Below are 23,287 nucleotides of genomic sequence, written 5' to 3'. Positions count from 1 at the left end.
CGGGAAGTACTTTCTTTTTGTTTTGTTTTGTTTTGTTTTTGAGATGGAGTCTCGCTCTGTCACCCAGGCTGGAGTGCAGTGGCGCGATCTCGGCTCACTGCAAGCTCTGCCTCCCAGGTTCACGCCATTCTCCTGCCTCAGCCTCCCGAGTAGCTGGGACTACAGGTGCCCGCCATCATGCCCGGCTAATTTTTTGTATTTTTATTAGAGACTGAGTTTCAACATGTTAGCCAGGATGGTCTCAATTTCCTGACTTCGTGATCCACCTGCCTCAGCCTCCCAAAGTGCTGGGATTACAGGCGTGAGCCACTGCGCCCACCCCACAGGAAGTACTTTCTGTGTTTGGCCCTTCATGCTTTGCCTCTGGTTCCTGAAATGGGCACTGGAGGTGGGCACAGTTATTGTCCACATTTCATAGGTGAGCAAAGCGAGGCTTAGAGAAGCTAAGTGACTTGTCCAAGGTCACATAGCAAGAAAGGGCCCTCGGTCAGAACTAAAGGGCCCGTGGTGCATAGGCAGAGGGTGCCATAGAGCTGCCAGGGCCTTCTCAAACCTGGCTGTGAGCAGAAACTTCTCCTGCCTCCCTGGGCCCACCATGGTGACGTGTGGAGTGCCTCCATGCGCCGAGATCTCTTATCAGCCCATCAGCACTTGTCACGGCCACTTTTATGGTCTGTGTACTCTCGTGTGTCTGTATTGGCGCGACGTTCCTTCATTCAGGCAGTATTTGCTAAGCATCCAGGAGGCTCCCGTTTATTCATTTATCATCCAGCAAACACCACGAGGAGGCTGCCAGCCGGGGCCAGGCTGGGTGCGGGCTCCCGGGTTGGGGTGGGCATCACAGGGGCACTCCCTGGCTGATGTGGGGAGGGTCGTGATGGGAAGGACCAGGGCATGCTAGGTGTGCACAGAGATGCTGGGGTGCAGGAGTGGGCGTCTCTCCGAGCACGTGGCCCTGAAGTTGAGGGCTGTGGGTGCACTAATGTGGGGGAGAGGCCAACTTCCTTTCATTGGAGCCCCCAAAGTTTCTGGCAGGGATAACCAGGTTCGTAGTGGCTGACACTAAGTACAGGGAGGTCACAGGACGTGCTGTGAAGCAGGAGTTCAGGGTTCAAGCCCAGGCCTTTCTCCTCATACTGAACACACCTCTCCTGGGGCCATGGGGAGCCCTTGATCCAAAGCCCTCCACAAGGGACGTCTCATGGTATGTGGGGACAGGCCTTTGCCATAGCAGCCTATGCAAATGCCTTGGGGCCAGAGCCAGCCCCGCAGGGACTCTCCCTACACTATTCTTCACATACACCATGGAGGACAAGAGGAAGGGACACCCCTGGTCTGGCCATATGGTGCACAGCTCCCTGTGCATTGACCCCCAGGGGGGCTGCGATCCAGGAGTGGCCATGAGACAAGGGGGAGGGAGGCAACTTCCCAATGGGGCAGCGGGCTGGTCCGGCAGGCTGGGTTTGGTGGGGTCCTGGAAGAGGCTGTCCCAGCCCAGAGGCTGCCAGGCTTGGCCTGGGGCTGGCTCCTATTCCAGGAAAGGTGTGAGGCCTCTTGTGGCTCAACACTTTGGAAAGTCAGACAAGTTCTAAGCTTACAGGCGCATGAAGGTTCCATGTCTGTGGTTTCAAGAATATAAGAGTGGGGGTGGGAGGCCCTAGGAGGTGGTCCTGTGTGGGGGCAGCCAGGTAGCAGGCGTGGGATGGGGAATGAGGTGGGGGATGGAGTAAGATGTGGGAGAAGTGAAGTTGGGGTGAGATGGGGAAGTGGGGGTGGGAGAGGAGGAAGGGGCTGGTGCTGGGAAGTTGGCCCTTATGGACCTGATCTGTCTGTGACACCTTCTATTCCTGCCCCTCCACGTGGACAAGAACAAGTATTCCCTTCCCCAGCCTGCTCCCTCTGAAAAAAAATTATCTTCCTATTTAGTATGCAACAGGTGCTCAACGTGTGCTTCTACCGCTCTTCGGGAAAGGAGAGGGCTAAGCAGGACACAGCCCAGAGCTCAGCACTGCCCTAGCCTCCCACCCTCACCTCCCAAGGCAAGGGCCGAGCCCAACGGTCTGGCTGGGGACCCTCACCAGCCTCCCCCACCACGGATACAGGTGGCACTTCTGGAGGCCCAGAGGGGGTAGACATGACGTCCAAGGTCACACAGTGAGTCCAGACCACATGGCCTGCTCCTCACGCCCTGGAGAAAGAAAGTGCAGCCCAAAGCGGGGAGGGTCGTGCCCCACCTGGAGTGGGCCTTGATGACCTTGACGTCCCCTTCCCACCTTGAGATATTTAACAATTTTTCCAGGGTTTCCCCAAGGAGGCCTATTCACACAGGCGGGCCATCTGATGGACCGCCCGGGGGGGTGTCTCCTGCAGCCTCCTGGGAGGGGTGTGGCACTGGACAGGGAGGTCCATTTACCCCACACAAGAAGGAAGAGCCAAGTAACCCACCCTGATGGGCAGTTCCTCCACTGGGGCCGGCGCCAGGATCTGGGCGAGGGGCTGGAGCCAGGCTGCGGGAGCACAGAGCCCAGGATCTGCGCCCATCCGCCAGGCTGCCTGTCTCTCGTCTCTTCCTGCTCTAGCTTGGCCGAGCCAAGCTGCCAAAGGCCAAAGAGCACCATGAACTCATAAGAGTGACCCAAATAAATTTTCTTTTCAAGAAAAACAGGCCCTGCAAGCCTGTGGGTCCCCACGACAAGGGACCATCAGGCAGATAGACTGGACTTCAGTTTGGTTGGTGAGGACTCCGCCAGCAGCTCCCAGCCTGATGGGCCCCGGCCGTGGTGGTCACCGCTGTGGTCTCCTGCACCCCCGCCCCGTAGGGAGCTGCAAGGAGCTCGCGGTGCTGCTGCTGTTCTGAGGCGGGAGCGTCTCCTGCCTTTGCTCGGGTTTTATAGAGAGCGAGTCGGCTGGACAGGGACAGACCGGGGCTGGCGGCTGAGGGTGAGGGTGGAGCCAGTGGTGCGGTGCCCCGGCTACAGGCAGGCTCCAGGGCTGGGCTGGATGTCGGCTTGGGCAGAGTGGGTGGAAGGCTCAGAGGGGGCTGGGGCCGGAGCCTGGTGGGTCCTGCGTTGCCCTGGTTGGGGGAGGGATGGGTCACTGCAGGGAATTACAGCAAGTGGGAGGCGCCAGGACGTGGGGAGTTTCCTCTGACTTTTGGGACTGTCTGAGGCTCGGCCTGCTCTAGCACATTCTCCAGCCCCCTCCGTCACCGCCACCAGGTTATTACCTTGACCTGACGCACACCTGATGTGGCTGGATGACTGGGCCGGGGGGCTGCGGCCCCTTCTCGCACCCCTCCCCTCCCCTCCCCTCCCCCGTGCCCGTCTCCAGCCCTCTCCCGTTTTACGCGCCTCCTTCCTTCCCTCTCCCTCCTTCCCCGACTTGGACAGACTCGGAGGCCAGGCGTGTGCCGGGCGGGATCGCGCGCCCGCTGGGGTGAAATCAAAAGAAAAGCTTTGTTAAAGCGCCTTCCGCGGAAAATGGGGTGGATGTGAGCGGCGCCGGCCTCTTCCTGCTGGAATGGGAATTAGCGGCGAGGATTATTTTGAGGACGCGGGGTCCCATTGTGCCCACACGCGCCTCCTCCTGCCCGGCTCCGCGGGGTTCGCGGCGCATGGACCCCGCCCCCAAGGCCTCAGGTGGGCCGGGGGCTCCGGGAGGCCGCCGCCCCTGCGTCCCAGGAGAGCAGTTCCCGGTGACAAGCCCGGGCTCTGCAGGAACCCCACAGCAGTTGTGCGTCTTGGAGTGGAAAACGCGGCGCCTTCATCAGGACCGCACGAAGGAGGGGGTGGGGAAGCGGGTCCAGCCTCACCGGGAGCCCGCCGGGATCTGGCAGGCAGTGGCAGAGGAGAGTCCCGCTTTCTATCCAAGCCTCCCTGTGCCAAGCAGGCCCGAACCCGACCTTTGGAACTTGCTTTCTAGAAAGGGCAGCACCCCGGGGGTCCGTGCTGTGGGCATGATAGTCTGTCAGGTAGGGGGGAGGGGAGGGGACACTCTGGGGAAGCCACAGGGGGTCTCTAGGTATCTCTGGGATGCTTTCTGGTGGGGTGTCTCCTCTAATGAAAACCTTCTTGGGCCAGATTCTGGGGAGCTGGCAGCCCCCCAACACAAACAGACCTTGGTGTCCTGGATCAGCTTCAGGTGCCTGATGGGGTGGGAGGGTCGGTGCAGAGGCTCAGAGGCCAGGCCAGTTCCGTGAACCAGCAGCTGAATTTCAGACTCCGGGGTCCCCAACCCCTTGGGAGACACTGGGACCGTTTTGGGGCTGCCCTGAAGGCTCCAGAGGGTGGAGGGGAAGGGCACGGTGCTTTCGCTAACATTCTCACGTCCCCCGGGAGCGGGTGGGTGGCCACCCTGAGGCCACTGCACGGGGGAGGGGACAGAGAGAGGTGGGGAGGGGGAGGAGGGGAAGCTGCAGGCAGGAAGTGGGAGGCGACCAGCTCCCGCGGGGCAGGGAGAGGGGTTGCTGTCCCTGCTGTGGGCACCTGGAGTGACACCTGTGGGGGCAGCTCCTCATCTGACCTGCACTAACCAGTAATCTGAAGCCTTCTCCTGAGACTTGTCCACCCCGAAAGACCCCATCCTCAACCCCATCAATGGCTCTGGTTGCATTTCCGGCAAAATCTGGAAGAGCTCAGTTCTTTGTCTCACCCTCCCAGGAAACAAGCAGTTCACCTCCCCTGGAATGTCCTCACCCCCTTGCCTGGGTCCCAACACCCTCCCCACCCCCCACCGCACTCCGTCTCAGGCTGGCTGCCTCTGACCCTAAAAGTCCAATTCCGTCTGTCTGCCTGGTTGGGGGGAACTCATCTGTGGCCCAGCCAGGCAGAAAGACAGAGAACCGGGCGGGGGGAAACTCCCAACTACATGAGTCAGGGGGCAGAACCTGGGGATTTATCCAACAACCAAGAGGGTGCCTGGGCTGTGAAGAAAGGCAGCACTTGCTCCGAGGAGACTGTTTCAGGAGCTAGACCCCACCCTGCTGGTGGGGTGGGTGGTGGCATTTCCCGGGGGCACCTGGGCTCTTGCCTGGTGGTCTGGGGTCCCTGGCACTTTATTTCTCAAGTTGTCCACATCAGCAGGAGGTGAGTGGAATAGACGGTGGAGGCCAGGTGCCTGGAAACTGCTCCAGGGGCTGTGATTGGAGGGTGACCCAGGTGCCACCCACCTGCGATGTGGTCATGGTTGGTTTTATTTGAGCTGGTTGTTTGCTTGCAGAGAGGGAACCCAAAGGCCACACCAGAAAGCAGGCTTCCAGTGCGGCGAAGGCGAGGGCTAGAAAACCTCGCCCACCCCTGCACCCACCCCTGCACCCACCCCCGCACCCACCCCTGCACTTGTGTAGTCCTCACAGGTCCTCTACATCCTGGGCCAGAGGGAGAGGCCCCTTGAGCAGCGGCTCTCGCAACGAAGAGGAAGGCCCCACCAAGGGCACGCACTCAGAACCCCAGAATTCTAGGAGGCAGAGTGGACGGCACCAAGAGCTCAGTGGTCTAGAGTGGGTCTCCCGGTGCTCGCTCCGTGGCAGTGCCTCACGTGACCACTGGCGCGTTTGCCCAGTTCTCTGCACTGGAAAAGTGGAGAATGGCTAGATGGTGCCCTCTCCATTAATCTACAAACCTGGATGACATTTATTATCCTTCAGTCTTTATTTTAAACAAGGCTCCCATCCTTTACCCTTCCAAAGTACTTTTAGACATTTGCCTTCTGCCCAGAATCCTCTGCCCAGTCCCCTGTAGCTAGTGTCCAGACACTGGTCACAGACCTCCACTGAGCCCGAATACAGCGAGACCTCCCATCTCAGAAGGACTTCTTGGCCCTTGCCCATTGCCATACTCTACTGTTAGATTTAAAAACTGCTAGACCATGTGCCAATTCACCATTGACTTGTAGCCACTAGGACCCTCAGTGTATTTTTCTGTTGTGTTTGTTCATGGCCAGGAATCAATGAACTTTGGGTAGACAATCAGTAGACCTTGGGTGTGGCCTTGGTGAAGGCTTCCCACTTTGTTGACTTGCATGTGCCCCTCTTTGCTGAGGGGGTTTTGAAGCAGCTTCTGCGTCGTGGGGAGCTGGCTGCTGTACCCAGCCTGTGGCCCTGTACCCCTTTTGCACCATCCTAATTTCAACATCCAGATGTCAATTCAGAAAATTATTGTATCATTCTCTCCAATCACTCAAAACATAAAATCCTCTCTTTTGCCTCATGTTGAAGAGCTGATGGCATCGGACCTGTCAAATCGGGCTTATTTTCCTAGTCAGAGACTGAATGGCATATTTTCAAAGCACTTCGTCTAAACTGCATGGCACATACCCCAGGAGCCCAAAGATCTGGTTGTTCTCCTGAGATGCAGAGAGGAGGCCCGCAGGTGGCGGAGGGGGGAAGAAGGAGGAGCCACCACTTCTGAAGCATGAGAATGTCAAAATCTAAGTTTTCCACGAGGTCAGCAGCAGGTGTCTCCTAGTCTGGAGAGGGCATGGAAGTGGCCACAGGTCTGGACCTCTCTGGGTGGATGTGAGGGAGAGTAATCAAACTGGAGGAGGGGGCTGGCTTGAGATCTTCCTGTTCTATGTTGGGGGGGATACTGAGGGTCCCCCTCACTGGGACGAGGAGGGGACACAGACACAGGTGTGCCCAGGTACCTGAGTCCCAGCCAAAGTGGCAAAGCCAGACGTCCCGGGATTCCTTGGGTTTGGACAAAGGGTGTCCCCATGGCAATGAAGAACCAGGAGCGGACAGCCCTGCGTCTTGCCTGGGGCCCCTTGTACCTCTGGCTCATGGCCTGTCCTGGGCACGGGGAGGAAGGGAGACACCCTTAATAAAAACAGACTGCACTGGGCTATGGGGGATCACAATGGATTTCAGTTTGATTGAGAGAAAATAAGGTAAGGGACACTTGCTCACCTGAGTCTCTGGAGTAAGAGTCACGCCTTGGAGAAGGAGGGCAGCCAAAGGCCACGCAGAAATTGGGGGTTCAAGGTTTGCCCAGCTGGCCCCAAAGCTGTGGGGGTCCACATGGCCTCACCCAGGGGCCAGCTCATTTGAGGGTGTGCAGGGCACACGTGTGTCTGCCCCGGGAACCCAAGTAGCCCCAGTGCACTCCCGCCTTGCTTCCCTGGAGCGAGCCCACGGTGCCATGGTCCTTGTGGGATGAATGCATGAATGATGAGGACGAAGCCAGAACAGGGCTGCACACAGGATGCTCTCTCATGAACGAGGACCCCAAAGAAGCTTCCCTCTGGAGCCTGTGCGGCTGCTTGAGGTGTAAACACTGAGTCACGCCCACTGCCCAGCTGTGTGGCAAGAACACTCCCTAGGCACTGAGCAGGCACCGCCAGCCCCGAGGGCTGTGGGACAACAGAGAGCTGGGCCCCTGAAGATGGTGGCCCACCAGGTGGCACCTGTGTCCCCTTGGCCGGTGTGGGTGACTACACAGTTGTCATTTACGGGGGAAGTAGGGCACAGCAGAGGCGAACGTGAGGATGATGCTGCCTGTCTGGGCCTACCCAGGGAACCAGCTGCCAGACAGATTGGAAGGGACCTTCCTGGTGGGACAGGTCCAGTTGGTGGCCTGAGGTGGAGTCGTAGCGGGCCTTGTCCCCCTGCAGGGCTGACCCGTGAGGGTGGGATCATCCTCCCTGAGGAGCTGCCCTGTCCAGTCCCATTGCCTTGGAGGTGGTGACACCAGGGGCCCCTGAGCCACCAGGCTCCCCCGTCTTCACTTGGCCACCATGGCTGCTGCAGAGTCCACGGTAAGAGCCAGGATGTGGCTTCCAGGCAGGATGGGGAAGCACTTCCCAGTCCCACATGGACAAAGATTTCTTTAAACGGAGCCACCAGCCATGCCTGGTAGTGGGTGCCCTCCCTAGGCAGGCAGTGCTGGCTCTGCTGTCTTTCCTGGAGGAAGCCCATTGCGCTTCCTGGGGCCTGGCCCGTGGTACCTGCCCAGCCAGCCTTGGGAGGGGCACCCCTGGGCTTGTGGAGAGGAGGTGATGAGGCACTCAGATGTCTAGGCCAAGGCCAGGTAGGTGGCAGGTGAGACAGGCCCTTCAGACATGAGACCCCAGTGATGCAGATAAGAGTTACTCATGTTCCCCTCCAGCCTCCCGCCAGGCAAAAGGGGAAAAGACACACACGGAACCACAGAAAACAGCCGGGAACCCCAAAGGGTGCTTGATGAAGAGCTGGAGCTCCCCCCTACCCTCCATGCTCCCCGAGGACCAGAAGACCCGCTCCATGGGTCAACCCGCCTTTGCCCATCCCTCCCCTGACCCCTGCTGCACGGTTCCAAGCGCTTGGTGGGGCAGCCTGAATTTTCCCTAACTCCCACTCCTAGCAAGGTCAAATTCACCTTGTTTGCCTCCTTAAAAATTCACAAATGCAAGACTGAGGCTTTTCCTGAAACCAGAGCCCCGGCAGCCAAGGTGCAATAAAATGCTGTTTGTGTTTCCAGGCACTGGGGCGGGAGCGAAGCTCCCAGTTGCTCAGTTAACCGGTCCTTTCCCGTGTGAGACCCCGCGAGCACTCGTCAATTCTCCCATCGCTGCCTGCTGGGGCCCGGGTTCCAGAGCTGCTCTTCCTCCTCGCAGCCCACCCTGCAGGCCTAGTGCTGTCCAACCACAGCCCAGAGGGCAAGGCCTGCTAGAGCGGGCGCTTGCCGAGTCCCTGGCCAGTCTCCCGGGACCCTCGGTCCCCACAGCCCCCATCCAGCTCTTTTACACCTTCCCCTCCTCCATCTCGGAACACGGGAGAAGCAGGGCACACTGGAGTCTGCAGGCTGCCCTTGGGCTGCCACGGGGCCCTCTTTGCCCAGCACAGAGCCTGCCGTGCTTTGAGCCAGCAAGTCCCACCAGACCTTCTAGAGGCACTGTACAGCGTGCATCTGTTTTCAGGACAGTTTTATTTGCTGTGGAATCCATGAGAACCGGAAGCATTGTTGGGGCCGTGGCTAGCAGAGCTCATGGTGACCAGTCCTGGGCCTGACCAATGGGCGATTACATTTAAAAACCAAACCAAAACAAAACAAAATACCAAGAACAGATCACTTGCCATGGACATCAGTAATCTATTGGTAATGGTGGAAATTTCATGAAAATTTCCCCTAAACCATAAGAAAAACTGTCCTTCTTACCCCGAAAGTGCTGGAGGAAAGATGGTTGCATGACTCATCTCTCTTTGAACTTGAAATGCTACCTTCCTACCTGGAAACGCAACACAATATACTTAAAAGGCCAGACGGCTGAAGGCTGTTTGCACTCCTGGCTCTGCTCAGGGACACCCCTTTCCCCGGTTCTAATGTTCAGACCCGGGAGGCCAGAGTCTGCAGCCTGAGGGAGCTTCAAGGCCGAGGGGTAGGACCTGCAGGGCCCACACCACCCTTCTGGTGGAGAGCTTTGCACGTGCATTCACGCGCTCATGCCTGGCGGGATGGCTGAGGATGTGTCTCATGGCACGAGTGGGCAAAACGGGGTGCATTTTACAGAAGAGTCACACAGAGGCTCGCCCTTGGTGGAGGACACACAGCTGGGTGGGTGTGTGCAAGGGAGTGCAGGTGTGCTGACTCCGAACCAGGCAAGAGCTCTCCGTCCTGAGCTCGCCGCCCCCACGATGCACACGGCTGATGGCTGAGGTCAGCGGTCTCTTCCCTGAGTGCAGGTGTGGTCCCTGGGACTTCATAAACCATCCTCATGACAGTTTTACACTTAAGAGTCCCCACTGTGGTCCCAGGACGTGGCCTGGGCAGGCAGGCATCGTTGTTCTCGTTACAGGCTGGAAACTGAGCCTGAGGGAGGCAGAAGGCCGCACACCCGGGGAGAGTCACAGGCAGCAGGGGCCAGGCCCCTTCCACAGCACCGCCTCTCACCCTGGCCCCACCACCCCCGACCAGCCCCCAAGGGCATGCCTCTGGCTTCACGAACCTTCAGGGGAAATTAGCTTTCTAGTTTGGGGGCAGTTCCCTCTGACTGGAGACAGGGCAGAATGCTTTCAAACCCGGAATGGCCATGCAGCCTGGCTTAGAAACAGGGGACGAAGTGGATCCTGAGGCCCATTCCTCAGGGACTCCAAGAATGGGGCAGGCCCAGCTGGGCAGCCAGTCCTGGCCCCACTGACCTAGGCTGCACCCCTGCACGTGTGTATATGTGTGTGTGTGTGTGTGTGTGTGTGTGTGTGTGTGTGTGTGTGTGTGTGTGTGTGTGTGTTTTCCCAGGGGACCTCTCCTCCTTCCTCTGAGGCAAAGTGACTTGCAGGGGCCTCTGCAGAGCATACAGGGAGGTGCTTCCTTCCCTCTGCCCAGCGAGCCGAGGGTGGAGCCCTGGCACCCCCAGCACCCCCGCAGGGGAAAGGAGAGGCTGCACAAGGAGCGAGATTTCCTTCCCCAGAGGGCATGGCGTGAGCAGATTCCCATCATCAAGTGGCTGTGCCCCAGAGCTATTTCTGCCAAACAAGAAGCAGATGAGGGGACTCGGGGGGCGGACCTTACAGGAACGGAAGCACCACCCCACCCACTGTGGTCTACAGCCCGCACCCCATTTCCTGTTGCCACCCCACCTCTATTCCCAGTGGCCTCCAAAAGAGCTGGGCAACCTCTGCCAACCACTGCCCCTTAGCCCAAGGGGAGGCCTGGTTCCAGAACCAGCATCTTCATCTTGTCCTGATGCCCTGCCCACCCCTGCAAAGCTTCAGACTGGGCTGCTACGGAAAACTGAAAGGTCAGAGGGTGGAGGTCCTCTCCCTCCTGGACATGGAAACCTCCCCTGGCGCCCGACACTTTGGCTGGTCAGGAACAGTGGCTGCTCCTGGAGCTGCCCCTCCCACCTTCAGACCCTCCTCCTCCTCTGCAGGGGTGGGCTGGGGCCCTGCCTCCCTCCGTACTTGGTCCATGACTTGTGAGTTCTGAGTCCTAGGGGCTGAGACTTGAGTCAGAACCTTCTGGAGCAGAACACAATTCCCCTCTGCACCTGGTGAGGACACCAGGCTCCTCGCTTCCTCCCCAGATCTCTCTGAGCGCTCACCCGACCCCCCAACCCTGGCGGGACCTTCCAGAGTCGGCAAGCATCGAGCCTGACCGCGCGGCCTCTTGGGTGCCAGCACGCCCACATCAAAGGTGCCCTCTCTTCCCAGAGGCCCTGAGCAACATCGGGTAACGCTGTCAGCACAGACATTAGCAGCAGGGCCGTAGCACGCGTCAACTTTTAAGTATGCGCACACACGTACGCCAGCCAATAACATTAAGTGTCATTTTAAAAAATGGGTTAAATAAGCAGCATTGCTGAGGATGGCCGTGCAGGGCTGATTATCCCCTATTTGCACGTTCTGGCGGTGGGAAGGCTAGAAGTCTAATGACTGAATTATCGCCCTAATGCCTCTCGCTGGCTGGGAATAATCCCGGGGCAACAGCTGCCGCAGGGTTTTTGGCTGGTTTCCTCTAATTGCATCCAGATTAAGGGAGTTGCGGAGGGGCGGGGCTTCTCCATCCCCCCAGAGCAGCGTCTCCTCCACCAAGCCCTGAACATCCAGGTCACGGCTTCCGAGGTCCTGGCTGGTGGGAGAGGTGCAGACCTCACTGGGGTCCCGGCCAGCCCATGGGGAGCGTGAGGTGCGAGCAGTGCACGGCGGGGGTGGTACTTGGTGCAGAGATGCAGCTGACTGGTCTGGGTCAGGTCTTGGGGAGCAGCAGGAGTGAGAAGCTGTAGGGCCAGGAGGCTCAGAAGGAATGCCTTCTACTAGGACCTTCCTAAGTGAGGGGAGCCCTGGACCTGCCTACCCTCTTCCTCCCTCCCAAACACAGCAGCTCAAAGGCACGAGGTATCTAGTGAAATGCTAGGATCAGGGATGCTGTTCTCCTGGAGAGGGTGAGTGGGGAAGGAGTGCTCCAAAGCAGGCCTTATTAGGACACAGACTCTCCAGAGTCCCAGTTCTTCAGCTCTCCAAATTCTCAGCCTACTGCCACCCAACTGTGCAGAGGGGATGCTAAAGTGGCAGGTCCGTCCCCCACCCCTTAATGCTGAGCCCAGCCACGTGATTTGCTGTGGCCAAGGGGAGGGCTGCAGGTGCGGTGTCTGCCTAGGCTTGGAAAGGCACTTGCCGTCTCTCCCTCCTTGCCTTTGGCTCTGCCATGGCTGGCCTGCGGGAGGGATGCAAGAGACCACAGAGCAGGGCCAGGTCTGACCTCTGCACCATAAGCAGCCCCTGGGACTTAACAGCCCACTGGCCCTAAACAAGCAAGCTCAGCCTAGACCAGAAGAATCACCCCGCCCCAAACTGCTGACTCCTGCTCTAGATCAGTGCTGATTGTTGCAGGCCACGGAGCGTTGGGGGATTTGTTAACACAGTATTGCTGTGGCAATGGATATAACTGGTTTCTAGCGGAGGGTCAGGGCAGAAGTTCTAACCACCGCCCTAGCCCACAAAGGCAACCCTCACTTCGCAGAAGCAACGTGGATGAGAAGCCCACCCCACTCCCACTGCAGGACCCCCTACTGCTAGACAGAAATGGTCGGTACCCCAGGACGGGGGCACTGACTCCCCAAAAGGCTCTTGGGCAGACAGACCTGGGAACTTGGAAGTGCCTGCTGGAGAACCTGGGTTCATGGAGAAAAGAGAAGCCGAGGAGGAGGAGGAGTGGTGACCTCCCCTTTCCTGCTGGGAAACACTGCTTTGAAGTGGCATGGCCCAGCAGTGCCCACCCTCCAGGGAGAAAAGCTTCGAGTGGGAAGAAGCCCTCGGTCCCGGTCCCCATGATGGTTCTCAGCACATCAAGGGCTCTTCTCCCCAGAAGGATGCGATGGAGGATTTCAGGAGGGATTTGGTCTTCTTGCTGAAGGAGTGGCTTTCTGTGCAGATGGCTCGACACTTCTAAGCTGGCTGGGAGGGAACTCTCATAGCATAGATCGCACGCCCTTGTCTGTCCATCTCTAGATCCCAGAAGGAGCAACTGATAGACAATCTTTTGGAGTAGGGAAGAGTCTGTTGGGAAGACCTCACTCCCACATAGAAGGCAGAGAGCCCTGAGTGCTGACTCCTTCACTGGTCGCTCTCATGTCCGATCACCTGAGAAGCTGACTTACACATCTGAGTTCACAGGTCCTGTAGGAAAGTGGAAGAGTCTAACTACTTCCAGGTGTCCTTGTCTTGGTTGGTCGGCTAATATACTACCGTGTCCCTGGGACAAGGCAGATCATCGTCAGAGGACCTTGCAAACACAAACCCGCATGCATGCACGCACGCAGGGACACACGCACACATCAACCCACTCAAGCCCCAGCTGGTTGCTGTATTTGGTGGAGCTGACCTTAAACAACGCCAAGGCACCTCACGTAGGAGACCCCCAGCTAAGAAAAAGACATCGGATGCTTCTCCAACAGCCTGAGGCTCAGGCTCCTGGGCAGGGAGTTCCCTTCGTGTACCGGGAGGACGAAATGTTTAAATGGATGAACATTACAAGCCCCAGCTCCTCAAACCTGCCTGCTCTTCCACCTCTCTATCCCCATATGGGTTGAGCTCTTTATCTTTTTCTTTTTCTTTTTTTTTTTTTAATGGCAGATGTCTTTCCATCAGCATCCCAGCTGTGGCTGGGGAAGCTTTGGGAAGTGTGTTTGGCTCACTCCCAGAGAACAAGGTCTCATGAGGAAGTGTGTCTGGCTTGCAAGGATGTCTCCGGCCCTGGACAGGACCCTGCTCTGTTCTGCAGCCCTCGACGCGGTGGGTGAGTGAGGCCTTCCTCTCCTGTCTCTGCTTTCCTCATGGCCTGGTGATGCTGTCTGGCTGCCCGTGAGGCTGGAGCAAATCCTGGGACGTGTTGAAATCCTCCAGGGCAGCCAGCAGGAGAGTCCAGCCGGCCTGCGTCTCAGGTGCGGTGGCCACGCGTTCCACTGCAGCGTTTCAGGAGCTGACTTTCCTCTGGGTGGCTGTAGGTCTGACTTCTGTCACTTCCGGACTCTAATTTTGTCGTTAGTATGAAAAGGTTCCTCTCAAGTTGTCCAAAAGCATTTTCCTTAGGTTTCTACCATCCCCTGTCCCCTTCATGCCCAGCCCCACCCCCTCCCGTGCCCGGGGCCTCTGGGGAGGTCCCCTCAACCCCTGTCCAGCGCCAGGGGCCGACCTATCTGCGGAAGCCAAAGCCGTCCTGCGGCGTCTTTGGGCCCTTCTTGCCTTCCCTCAGGGGCTTGGGGGAAGGCATCTCCACCGTGCCCCCATAGGGACAGCTCTCCGAGCCTGGATGGTGGCCGGTGCACTCCACCGCGGGCATATAGCCGCTGTCCCACATGCCTGTCCCGCACAGCTTACACAGATCGTGCAGGCTGCAGGGGATCCGGGGCAGGAGGCGGAACTGGTACAGCAAACTCCTCGCCTGCAGAGAGAGGACGGGGGGGTGAGGAGGGGCCGGGGGACAGCCTGGCAGCCTAGGGTCCCCACGGGAGTGGCCAACAAAGAGCAACAGCAGCAACGGCCTGCACCTCGGGGGCTCATTGAGTCCTGGGTTGAGGGCTCTGCCTGCATCTCCCACCATCACTGGCACCACGGGCCCTGGGTCTTAGGTGGCTGCAGTGATAGGACCCACAAGGCGCTTGGGCTGTGCTCACAGGTGACTCAAGGTGAGGAAGGTCCCTGAAAGGGCTTCATCGGGAGGGTGAACAGGACCAACACCAGCCAGGGCTGGGCCGCGCCCAGCCAAGCCCACCTGTCCCTTCGGCAGCACCCCTCTCTTTCCCCCCACACCTTGCTCTGCACCCCCCCCACCCCAGCAGCCTCTCAGCTCCTGTAGCATCTGCGTCCTGTGCCGGGGGGCACCACTGACCTCAGGACGCCCCCTCACTGCCCTGAGGACAACCACAGAGCTAACAGGCAGTATCTCCAGGAGGAGTCTGGGAAGTGGGGGAGGGGGCCAAAGCCCAAGGCCTCCAGTATTCTGGCTACCCTGCCCCTGGGTCCAGCCTCCTCCTCAGGGTTCCTAGCTCTGGGTTGTACCTGTCCTGTCCGTCAGCCCCGGGGAATCCGTTCCCTCCTCAGCCAGCAAGGGAGGCTCCTGTGTCAGGGCTGGCATCCCAGGACAGTGAGGGGACAGCCGAGGTGACACAGCCAGGCCAAGACAGGTGCTGACTGCGAAGCCTTGGCAAGGAGCCCCCAGTGCTACGGGTGGGGGCAGGGCACGTGCTGGGGGGCCATGGTGGGGATGGGGCTCTGGGGGCGGAGCCCACATCTGGGGCAGCCTCACCTTCCTGAGAATGAGCCGGTGGGGATGGGGCTCTGGGGGCGGGGCCCATGTCTGGGGCAGCATCACCTTCCTGAGAACTAACCGCTGGCACTGAGGCTCTGGGGGCAGGGTGGGGCGGGGCCCACGTCTGGGGCAGCCTCACCTTCCGGAGAACGAGCTCCCCGTTCATGTGCATGGCCAGGTTTCCGAAGTGCAGGAGCATCTGGTCCGTGGCCAGCTGCTGCTCGATGACATCATCCCCATAGATAGCCACGATGGCCACGCAGATGAAAAGGTGGAAGTAGTCGGTCTGGGGAGGGGGGTAGAGTTCAGACACGGGCTCTGACCGAGCCCCAGGCCCTGCACTCAGGAGGAAACTGACTGCCAGGGTGCGAGCGAGGGCTCCAGGGCGAGGTGTCGGGGCTCACAGCCCAGCTCGGGGGCCATGTGGCCCTGGGCGAGCTGCATTGCCTCTTCGGCCCTAAGTTTCCCCACCCACACACGGGGTCCATCCTGGGTCGCATGCCCAGGCTGCTGTGACATCCACAGGGGACGAAACTGAGCTCAGCCCCACGGGCTGCTGCTGCTCTCCTGGGGGGCAATGTGGGTGGTCTCCATGACGGGGGCGGGGGCGGTGGGGAGGTGCCTTCCTCAGAAGGCCTGGCCTGCGCTTATGGGGAGGACTCATTTGTAACGGTCCTGAGCAACGGTGTGTGTGGAAGGCTGGGTCAGAACTCACTCCAGCGGCTCGTGGAATGTGCCTCTGGCAGCCAGCCACGGGTCAGCCTATCCTCCTGGCTCCAGGCCTCACCCCCCAAATCATGCCCCAGAGACGACTCTAGGGTTTGTGGCTAGAAAAGTGGGAAGATCCTAACAGAGCGGGCACAGCAGCTCGCCCATGGGGTGGCTGAAATGATCGCGCTGTCCTTGGGCCTCTTTTTGGGCGCCCTTTGAGGACTCCGCAGCCCTCCCTTTAAAGACCGCCCCACGGGGCCTGCCAGCAATGCGCTGTGCACCGCAGGAAGCCCACGCCGGGTCCTGACGGCTGCATCCTGTGTGCTCTCCGGCCTGGACGCCTCAAGGCACGCCACCTTTGATGCACACGCACTTCCGGAGGCACAGGAAGGACGGGGGCACTGAGAAGTCCATGTTTAGTCTCCTGACGTCGACCACACAGACCAGACGGAACGGTGTCCCCAGCCCAGGCTGAGCAGAGCACACCATGAGGGCAGAGGCTACAGGCAACTCCCACGCCCCAGCCTGCTCCTGGAGAGACCATGCACCAGGCTGCCCGGCTGCTTCCTCTGAACTAATCTGGGACGGTCTTGTTTTGGCTCTGACGGATCCTTTTGCAGTGATTTGAACTGTGGCTGGTGCGAGACACAGTGGAGGGGTTGCAGGAAGGTGGACGCCCAGCTTCTCTGGGAGAGGAATGTGCGGAGGGAGAGGGAGGGCACGATCTCCACAGCCTGTACAGTATAGGCGGATTTCAGTTCCCAGGACAGGCAGGGCGTAGGGCCGTCCAGCCCCACCACACGCTGGCAGCGGATGGATAGCATCAAAGGCCTTTTCTCGCTCAGGGGTCACTGAACAGTTAAAGACCTCACCTGGCGGCAACCTTCCCATTCCACAGAGCTCACTCCCAGCTCACTGGCAGCCCACCCCCACCCCGTAAGACTACCAAATTGATCGAGGGATGGGACCGACTGTGGCTAAATCGAGCCCACAGTCTGAAAACAACAGAAACGTGCTTTGTGGATTCCAACAAAACAGCAGCCAACAGAGATCCCACGTCACATCGGCCTCCCGCTGGAATTCCAACTAGATCTCATTACACTCGGGACATAGTAGGTGCCCGTGGGAAAGGGCCCTGTCTGCTGGGCCACGCCCTGAGTTCACATGTGACATCAGCCTGAACATAAAGGAATGAGGGCGGCAAATTTGCCACTGGGAAAACATGCAATGAGGCACGATTTTTTTCTCTGGGGTGGTGGGAATGAAGCGTCTCAGACCATCCATGCCGTGCTTCCCTTTATTAATGCAGACCGTCCACCCTGCACGTCCACGTCCAGCAGGCTAAGCCAGGAAGGAAACCTAGACCCGGGCCAGGGCGAGCCAACGAATGCATGCAAAGGCGGCGTGTGGCACCGGCACTCCGTGGCTTCAGACTCTCTCTCATCAGACATCAGCCCCCTGCAGTGTGAGTGAGGACGGGAGACGCTGACGCAAATGTCTTCCAGCAGATGGGTGTTTACCTGCATCTTCAGGGCTCTCTGATGGAGGCTGCTGGAGCTGCCGTGGTGGATGGAGCCTGCTCCTGCAAAAGGGTCCAGCCCTCCTGGATGCGTCAATGTGAGTTTTTTTTTTTAAAGGCTGATGGATTCAAAGAGACTTGCTTATCTTTTGACATCTCCAGCTTGTCCCTAATTTGGGAGTTAAGGCCATGTGACAGAGCCAGTGCTGTGCTCCAAGGGGAATTTGCTGAGAAGATGCTGGTGACGGTGGACGGAGAGAGGAAGTCGGTATCACTGATTGGAGCCCTCTGGAGGGGCCGACAGGGAAGTGGGAATCTCAGGCCCTTTCTCTGCACAGGAGGGTGACGGGTGAGTTGGCCCTCGTCCCTCGTGGCCGGGCGGTCCCGAGGGGGCAGGGCGGTGCTGGCTTACGCTCCTGGGTACCGGCATCCTGGGCTGCTGTGGTCTAGCGTAGGCCCCCGACAGTGTCACTCACACTGATTGGTTGTGACAGGAGGGAGCTCAGCCCCAGAAAGTGGTAATGAGTGCAGTCAGCGGGCAATTTGCATCGATTTCAGTGACTGGGGAGGCGAGCTGCAAGGTCTGAAGCCAGCCACGTGGGACGGGAAGGCGGTCGCCATATGGGGGACTCATGTGTGGCTGTGGTTGGGGGGCGGCGAGGCGGCCAGGGGCAGCAGGCAGGGTGGCCACGGTGGTTCAGGGGCCATGGTCCCAACCTCCCCGGCCCTGGCCCCCGCCCTGGCTCACCTGGTAGTAAACCCAGCAGGCCTCCTGGCCCCTGCCCTGGCTCACCTGGTAGTGGGCCCAGCAGGCTTCCCAGATCCGCAGCGCTTCAGCCTCGGGGAACTCCCGCTTGAAGCACAGCAGGAGCCAGCGGTGGCAGAAAAGCATCTGCAGGCCGTCCTCGCCCAGCGAGACCAGGTGCTGGTAGAAGCGCACGTGTGTCAGCCGCAGCAGCTCCCGAAGGTATAGCTGGGGGCGAGGCCAGCATGGGTTAGTTAGCCCTAGTCCCATGCAAGCCTGTTGCCCAGGGAGCCCACTCCCACTGGGGCCCTTCCCCGGGCCACCCCAACCTGGAAAAGCACAGCCAGGGGCCTCTACCTGCTGCACATGCCAGCCCCCCAGTGCTTTATTCCACCACTGGAATCGGTTCACACCTGCCTCTGCCAGTTCCTCCCAGATTTGACTGTTCCGGAGGCTGTGGCATGGCCCAGAGTGAGGCAGAGCATTGTTCCCTGGAGTGGCCGGATGCTGGGCAGCCGCTCCATGGCCAGGAAGGCTCCCCACTCTCGGTGGACACTTGGGGGCTGTTTCCCACATCCACCCCTCCTGGTGAGGTGAGCGGATCATCCAGGGAGCGCCCCCACCCCTCTTCAGCTATGCTCACCCAGATCTTTCATCTTCCAGAGCTGATTTAGGGCAGGAAGGGGACGTGTCTGAGCCCCAGGATGCTCGATTCCTGCCATTAAGGTCACCTCCCAGTGACGTGGAACAAGATTGGGGCTATTTCTGGCAGCACCCGGGCCCAGGCCACTGACTTCATCAATGTCGCTGGAAAATCAATCTCCAGCAGTCAATGAGTCACCCGGCCATGTGCTGCCATGAGCCTTCAGGGGCGAATGGCGTTGGACACTGTAACTGCCTCCCCAGGCAATGTGGACGCCTGACGTCACACCCACCCGTTGATGCAGAGTGAGCAGGCTCGGCTGGGGTCAGCCCCCCGGCCCAGGTGGAGTTAGATCACAGCTGGGGGGATCCTGGGGCAGGGCTCAGGGCCACATGCCCCCTTCCCACACAGGTGGCCCATTGTTCCCACGGAAACTGCGCTGAAGATGTGCAGCCAGCCGTCCGCCCTGTGGCCTGCAGCCGGGTCAAGCCCACCCATGTGGATGACCCCCTTGCAGACGCTCCACTCCCACCCCCTGTGCAGGTGCCTGCACCTCCCTGCTTGGGCTCCTTTGCCTTCAAATTCTCTCTGTTGGCTTCAACCCTCCCAGCCTGCCATCAGTGACCCACTAATAGTCAGTCTACAGCAGTGGTCCCCAACCTTTTTGGCACTAGGAACCCGTTTCCTGGAAGACAATTTTTCCACAGACAAGGTAGTGTGAATGGTTTCGGGTTGAAACTGCTCCCCCTCGTATCATCAGGCATTAGATTCTCATAAGCATCGCACAACCTAGATCCCTCACATGCAGTTCACAAAGGGTTCTTGGGTTCGAGCTTCTGTGGGAATCGAATGTGGCCGCTGATCGGACGGGAGGTGGAGCCCAGGCAGGGATGCTCGCTGGCCCGTCCTCCGCTCACTTCCTGCTGTGCGGCTGGTTCCTAACAGCCCACGGACCAGCGCCAGTCCCGGACCTGGGAGCGGGCATCCCATTCTATGAGACATGCTCGGTGGCCTGGGGGCGGGGACCCCCGTTCTGAGACATGCTCGGTGGCCTGGGGGTGGGGACCCCCGTTCTATAAGACACACTCTGTGTGCTGGGGCGGGGACCCCCATTCTGAGACACGCTCAGTGTGCTGGGGCAGGGACCCCCATTCTGAGACACGCTTTGTGGCCTGGGGGTGGGGATCCCCATTCTATGAGACACACGCAGTGTGCTGGGGCGGGGACCCCCATTCTGAGACACGCTCTGTGGCCGCGCAGTGGGGACCCTCGTTCTATGAGACACACCCTGTGGCCCTGGCCTTCAAGGCCCTCCATCAGCTCCTCCCTCACTACTGGTCCAGGAAGACGGGGTCACTCAGTCCCACCACTAGGACTGCTCTGCTCAGCCCAGCCTTAGCGACACTCAGGGCCAGACCCCACACACCCTGGAGCTGTCCCTAGTGCAGAAGCCCTCTTGTCCTTATCACAGGCGCCTCCTGCAGGGTTCCCCAACACCCAGCGTCCTCTGCTCACAATGCCAGCTTTCTGGCCCAGCCGGGAGGGTGAATGTCTGGTGACCGCACCCGGCAGGTACTTGGTAGACACGGGTGATGCGTGCTGAGAACAGTGAGCAGGTGCCCTGGCTCGGTCCCACACACTGGCCCTCTGGTGCTGCCTTACCCAGCTGGGCTCAGCCCCACCACCGACAGTCAGTGCTTCCTGGTCTACATAGGGCTGGTCCTTTTAAAGAGGCCTTGACGGGAGACGTGACAGCTGGGCACCCCAGGGAAGGGGTGGGGTGTGAGGACTGCCCCGGAGACCTCAGGGAGTTTCAGGAGCCCCTCCTCTTCCTGTCCGCACTCAGAAGCCCTGGCTGTGTTGACTTCTGCGGGGAGCAGCTTAGACACACCTGAGGACCCATTTCCTAAAGCTCAGAGGGGGCTGGGTGTGATGGTGCCTCCCCTTCCTTGCCAGCCAGGGAGCTTGGGCCAGGTTGTCACATGCAGGGGTGGGAGGCCACCAGGGTAGCCCACACAACACGGCCCCTGGACCTGCAGGGAGTCAGGGGGCCAGCCCCCGGAGATCCAGGGCTAAGTCACCCATATCCCACAGGCAAGTCCTATCCTGGCGTCTTCGCTGCCCACTGACCTATAGCAGCCAAGCCACGCGTCACCACGGCAACCCTGGCTACAAGGGGAGAGGCAGCATGGGCCCTCACATGCCCTCGGAGGTACCCATCCTCTGAGCCTCACCAGTTGTTTCTCCATGTCCTCGTCCCGAGGGGAGCTGACAAAGATTGTGTTCTGCATCAAACCCACAAAGCACCAGAAGGTGTCTGATTCATCCAGGACCTCGGCCAAGATGGGCGCCACCAGGTCCGACATCCCCTGGGAATAGCCGACGGCAGGGTTGTACACGGCATAGTTCAGTAAGATCCTCCTGGGAGACAGTGGAGACAGCAGTAAGCGGGATGACCCTCACCACAGCACACTGCCCAGCCCGTAGAACCCCAAGCTGGAGACCCCGCCTTCCCTCACTTGCCTTCATCTCAGTGGAAGGCAGCTCTGCCATCATTTCAGAGCCCAAGCTTAGGTTCCAGACACACAGACCCTTGCTTTGCAAAAGGTGATGGCCTGGCTGGGCATGGTGACTCATGCCTATAATCCCAGCACTTTGGGAGGCCGAGGTGGGCAGATCACCTGAGGTCAGGAGTTCGACACTAGCCTGGCCAACATGGTGAAACCCTGTCTCTACTAAAAATACAAAACTTAGCCAGGCATGATGGGGTGCACGCCTATAATCTCAGCTACTAGGGAGGCTGAGACAGGAGAATAGGTTGAACCTGGGAAGTGGAGGTTGCAGTGAGCCGAGATCACATCATTGCACTCCAGTCTGGATGACAGAGCAAGACTCTGTCTCAAAAAAAAAAGAAGTAATGGCCTGCTATTAGCTGCTGTCTAGGCCCAGAACCTTGAGAGCAGGGGTAAGGGGGAACATGGGTCTGATTTTCTGAAGGGTGGACTGCCTGTGACAAGGGGTGGGCTGGCAGGGACATTTCTGTGGGCTGCTAATTTTGTGCAATTATTTGCTAGGCTGCAGCAGAATGTCAGAGATGCCAGCCTTTGGCTCTGTGTGGCTGTATGACTGCAGGACCACCCACGGGGAGATGGAGGGGGTGCATGGGGAAGCTGGTCCATGGTTGGTGTGAGCCAAGCAAGGACAGGCTTGGTGGTGCCCAGGGGATAGAGGGGTTCTGCGGGCCCCACTGGCAGGGACCTGGGTGGCTTCCCTGGGATGCCACGGCTCTGAGATGCCAACTGAGGTAGCCCATGAGTAGCGTATCCTTCACTTCCGGGGCTTTGACGTATGAACCTGGAAGAGAGCCCCTGCAGAAAGTCGCTGGGGGCTCATCCACTTCCCAGGGCGGTCAGGTGAGACTTGCAGACTTGCAGGTGGCTGGGGAGGGAGTACCTCATGCTCTCCACGTTGGGATTGTCTTCCCCTCGGAAGAACTGGTTGTTCCGATCGGTCCGGACCACGTCTTTGTCCACAGTGAACTGCACATTGCGCCAGAACGCTCTGTGCTCCTCAGGGGTCATGGAGAGCCTGTGTGGAGCCAACCACCGAGTCGGGTCAGCGGGTGGCAGCCGGAGGCATCGTGTGGTGCACACATTCCAGGAAGCCACACTTCCTCCCAACCCCCATTCCCTGGATGGGAGCTGGGTGGCTGCTGTCGGCTGCAAACCCTCCCGGATGAGGCGGATGGGTGGCATGTATCCAAGGCTCTCCCTGATATTAACTCCGCCTCACAGGCTCCAGCGTCCCAGAGAGAAGAACAAGTTGTAGCCTAATGGGTAATGAGGTCTTGGCCCTGGCCCAGTGTTCTGGAGGGGAGCTGAGCACAGCCCAGTGGCTTCACCCAGTCCCAGCCTCCTGGAGAGAGAGCTGACCCCAGTTCTGGGTTAGCAGAGCCCAGGTGGGACAGAGTCTCCGGATGCCTTCACCCCTCCAGGCCCTGCTCCCAGCCCCAGCCTTCAGCTGTGGGACGTCAGCGCCTAGTTAAGTCTGTTGAACGAGAATTCTAAAACCTTGACATGTGAGCTAACGAGCCCCGCAGTTCCGAGGCCCGAGTGCTTGGTTTAATGACTGCACTTATCCCACCCTATCACTCACGTTCCTGGGAGACCCATTTCTGAAAGAAACTATGGGTCACGAAACATATTATCAATGCTGAATTGCACCTCAAATTGCCTTTTCAAATGACATTTTCCTCTGCGGCTCGGCGGGGTGGGCCGGGCTGGCCCCGGCGGTTACCTTTTCTGCTGGATCTCAGAGTACTCCTTCCGCTTCTGCAGCCGCAGCGCCTCCCGCTCCTCCGACGTGGACTCGTGGCTGTAATAGCGCAGCAGGAAAGGCCAGACCTCCCCCCGGATTGACACATCAATGCCGCCAAAGAAAATGGCCTGGAG

The 23,287-nt window shown here is 59.3% G+C and overlaps 1 protein-coding gene across 11 annotated transcripts in view; it reads right to left on the bottom strand.

Moving 5' to 3' along the window:
* Positions 1 to 5,624: 5,624 nt before the first annotated feature.
* Positions 5,625 to 23,287, bottom strand: part of TBC1D16 (TBC1 domain family member 16) — a 102,948-nt gene continuing 85,285 nt past the window's right edge. For 9 of the 11 annotated variants that reach the window (XM_050764227.1, XM_050764229.1, XM_050764228.1 and 6 more), the window contains 6 exons: positions 23,133 to 23,281; positions 22,290 to 22,424; positions 21,071 to 21,257; positions 18,242 to 18,421; positions 15,358 to 15,504; positions 5,625 to 14,351 (listed from right to left, as the gene is read on the bottom strand). In XM_050764227.1, coding sequence (XP_050620184.1) covers positions 14,103 to 14,351; positions 15,358 to 15,504; positions 18,242 to 18,421; positions 21,071 to 21,257; positions 22,290 to 22,424; positions 23,133 to 23,281 — 1,047 coding nt within the window. In that variant the 3' untranslated portion in view covers positions 5,625 to 14,102. The other 2 variants (XM_050764231.1, XM_050764232.1) reach the window with 2 other exon arrangements.

This window comes from Macaca thibetana, chromosome 16 (genome assembly GCF_024542745.1).
Source record: "Macaca thibetana thibetana isolate TM-01 chromosome 16, ASM2454274v1, whole genome shotgun sequence".
NCBI classification, from domain to species: Eukaryota; Metazoa; Chordata; class Mammalia; order Primates; family Cercopithecidae; genus Macaca; species Macaca thibetana.
The sequence above is the reverse complement of the archived record's forward strand: the minus strand, read 5'-3'. Positions and strand labels throughout refer to the sequence as shown.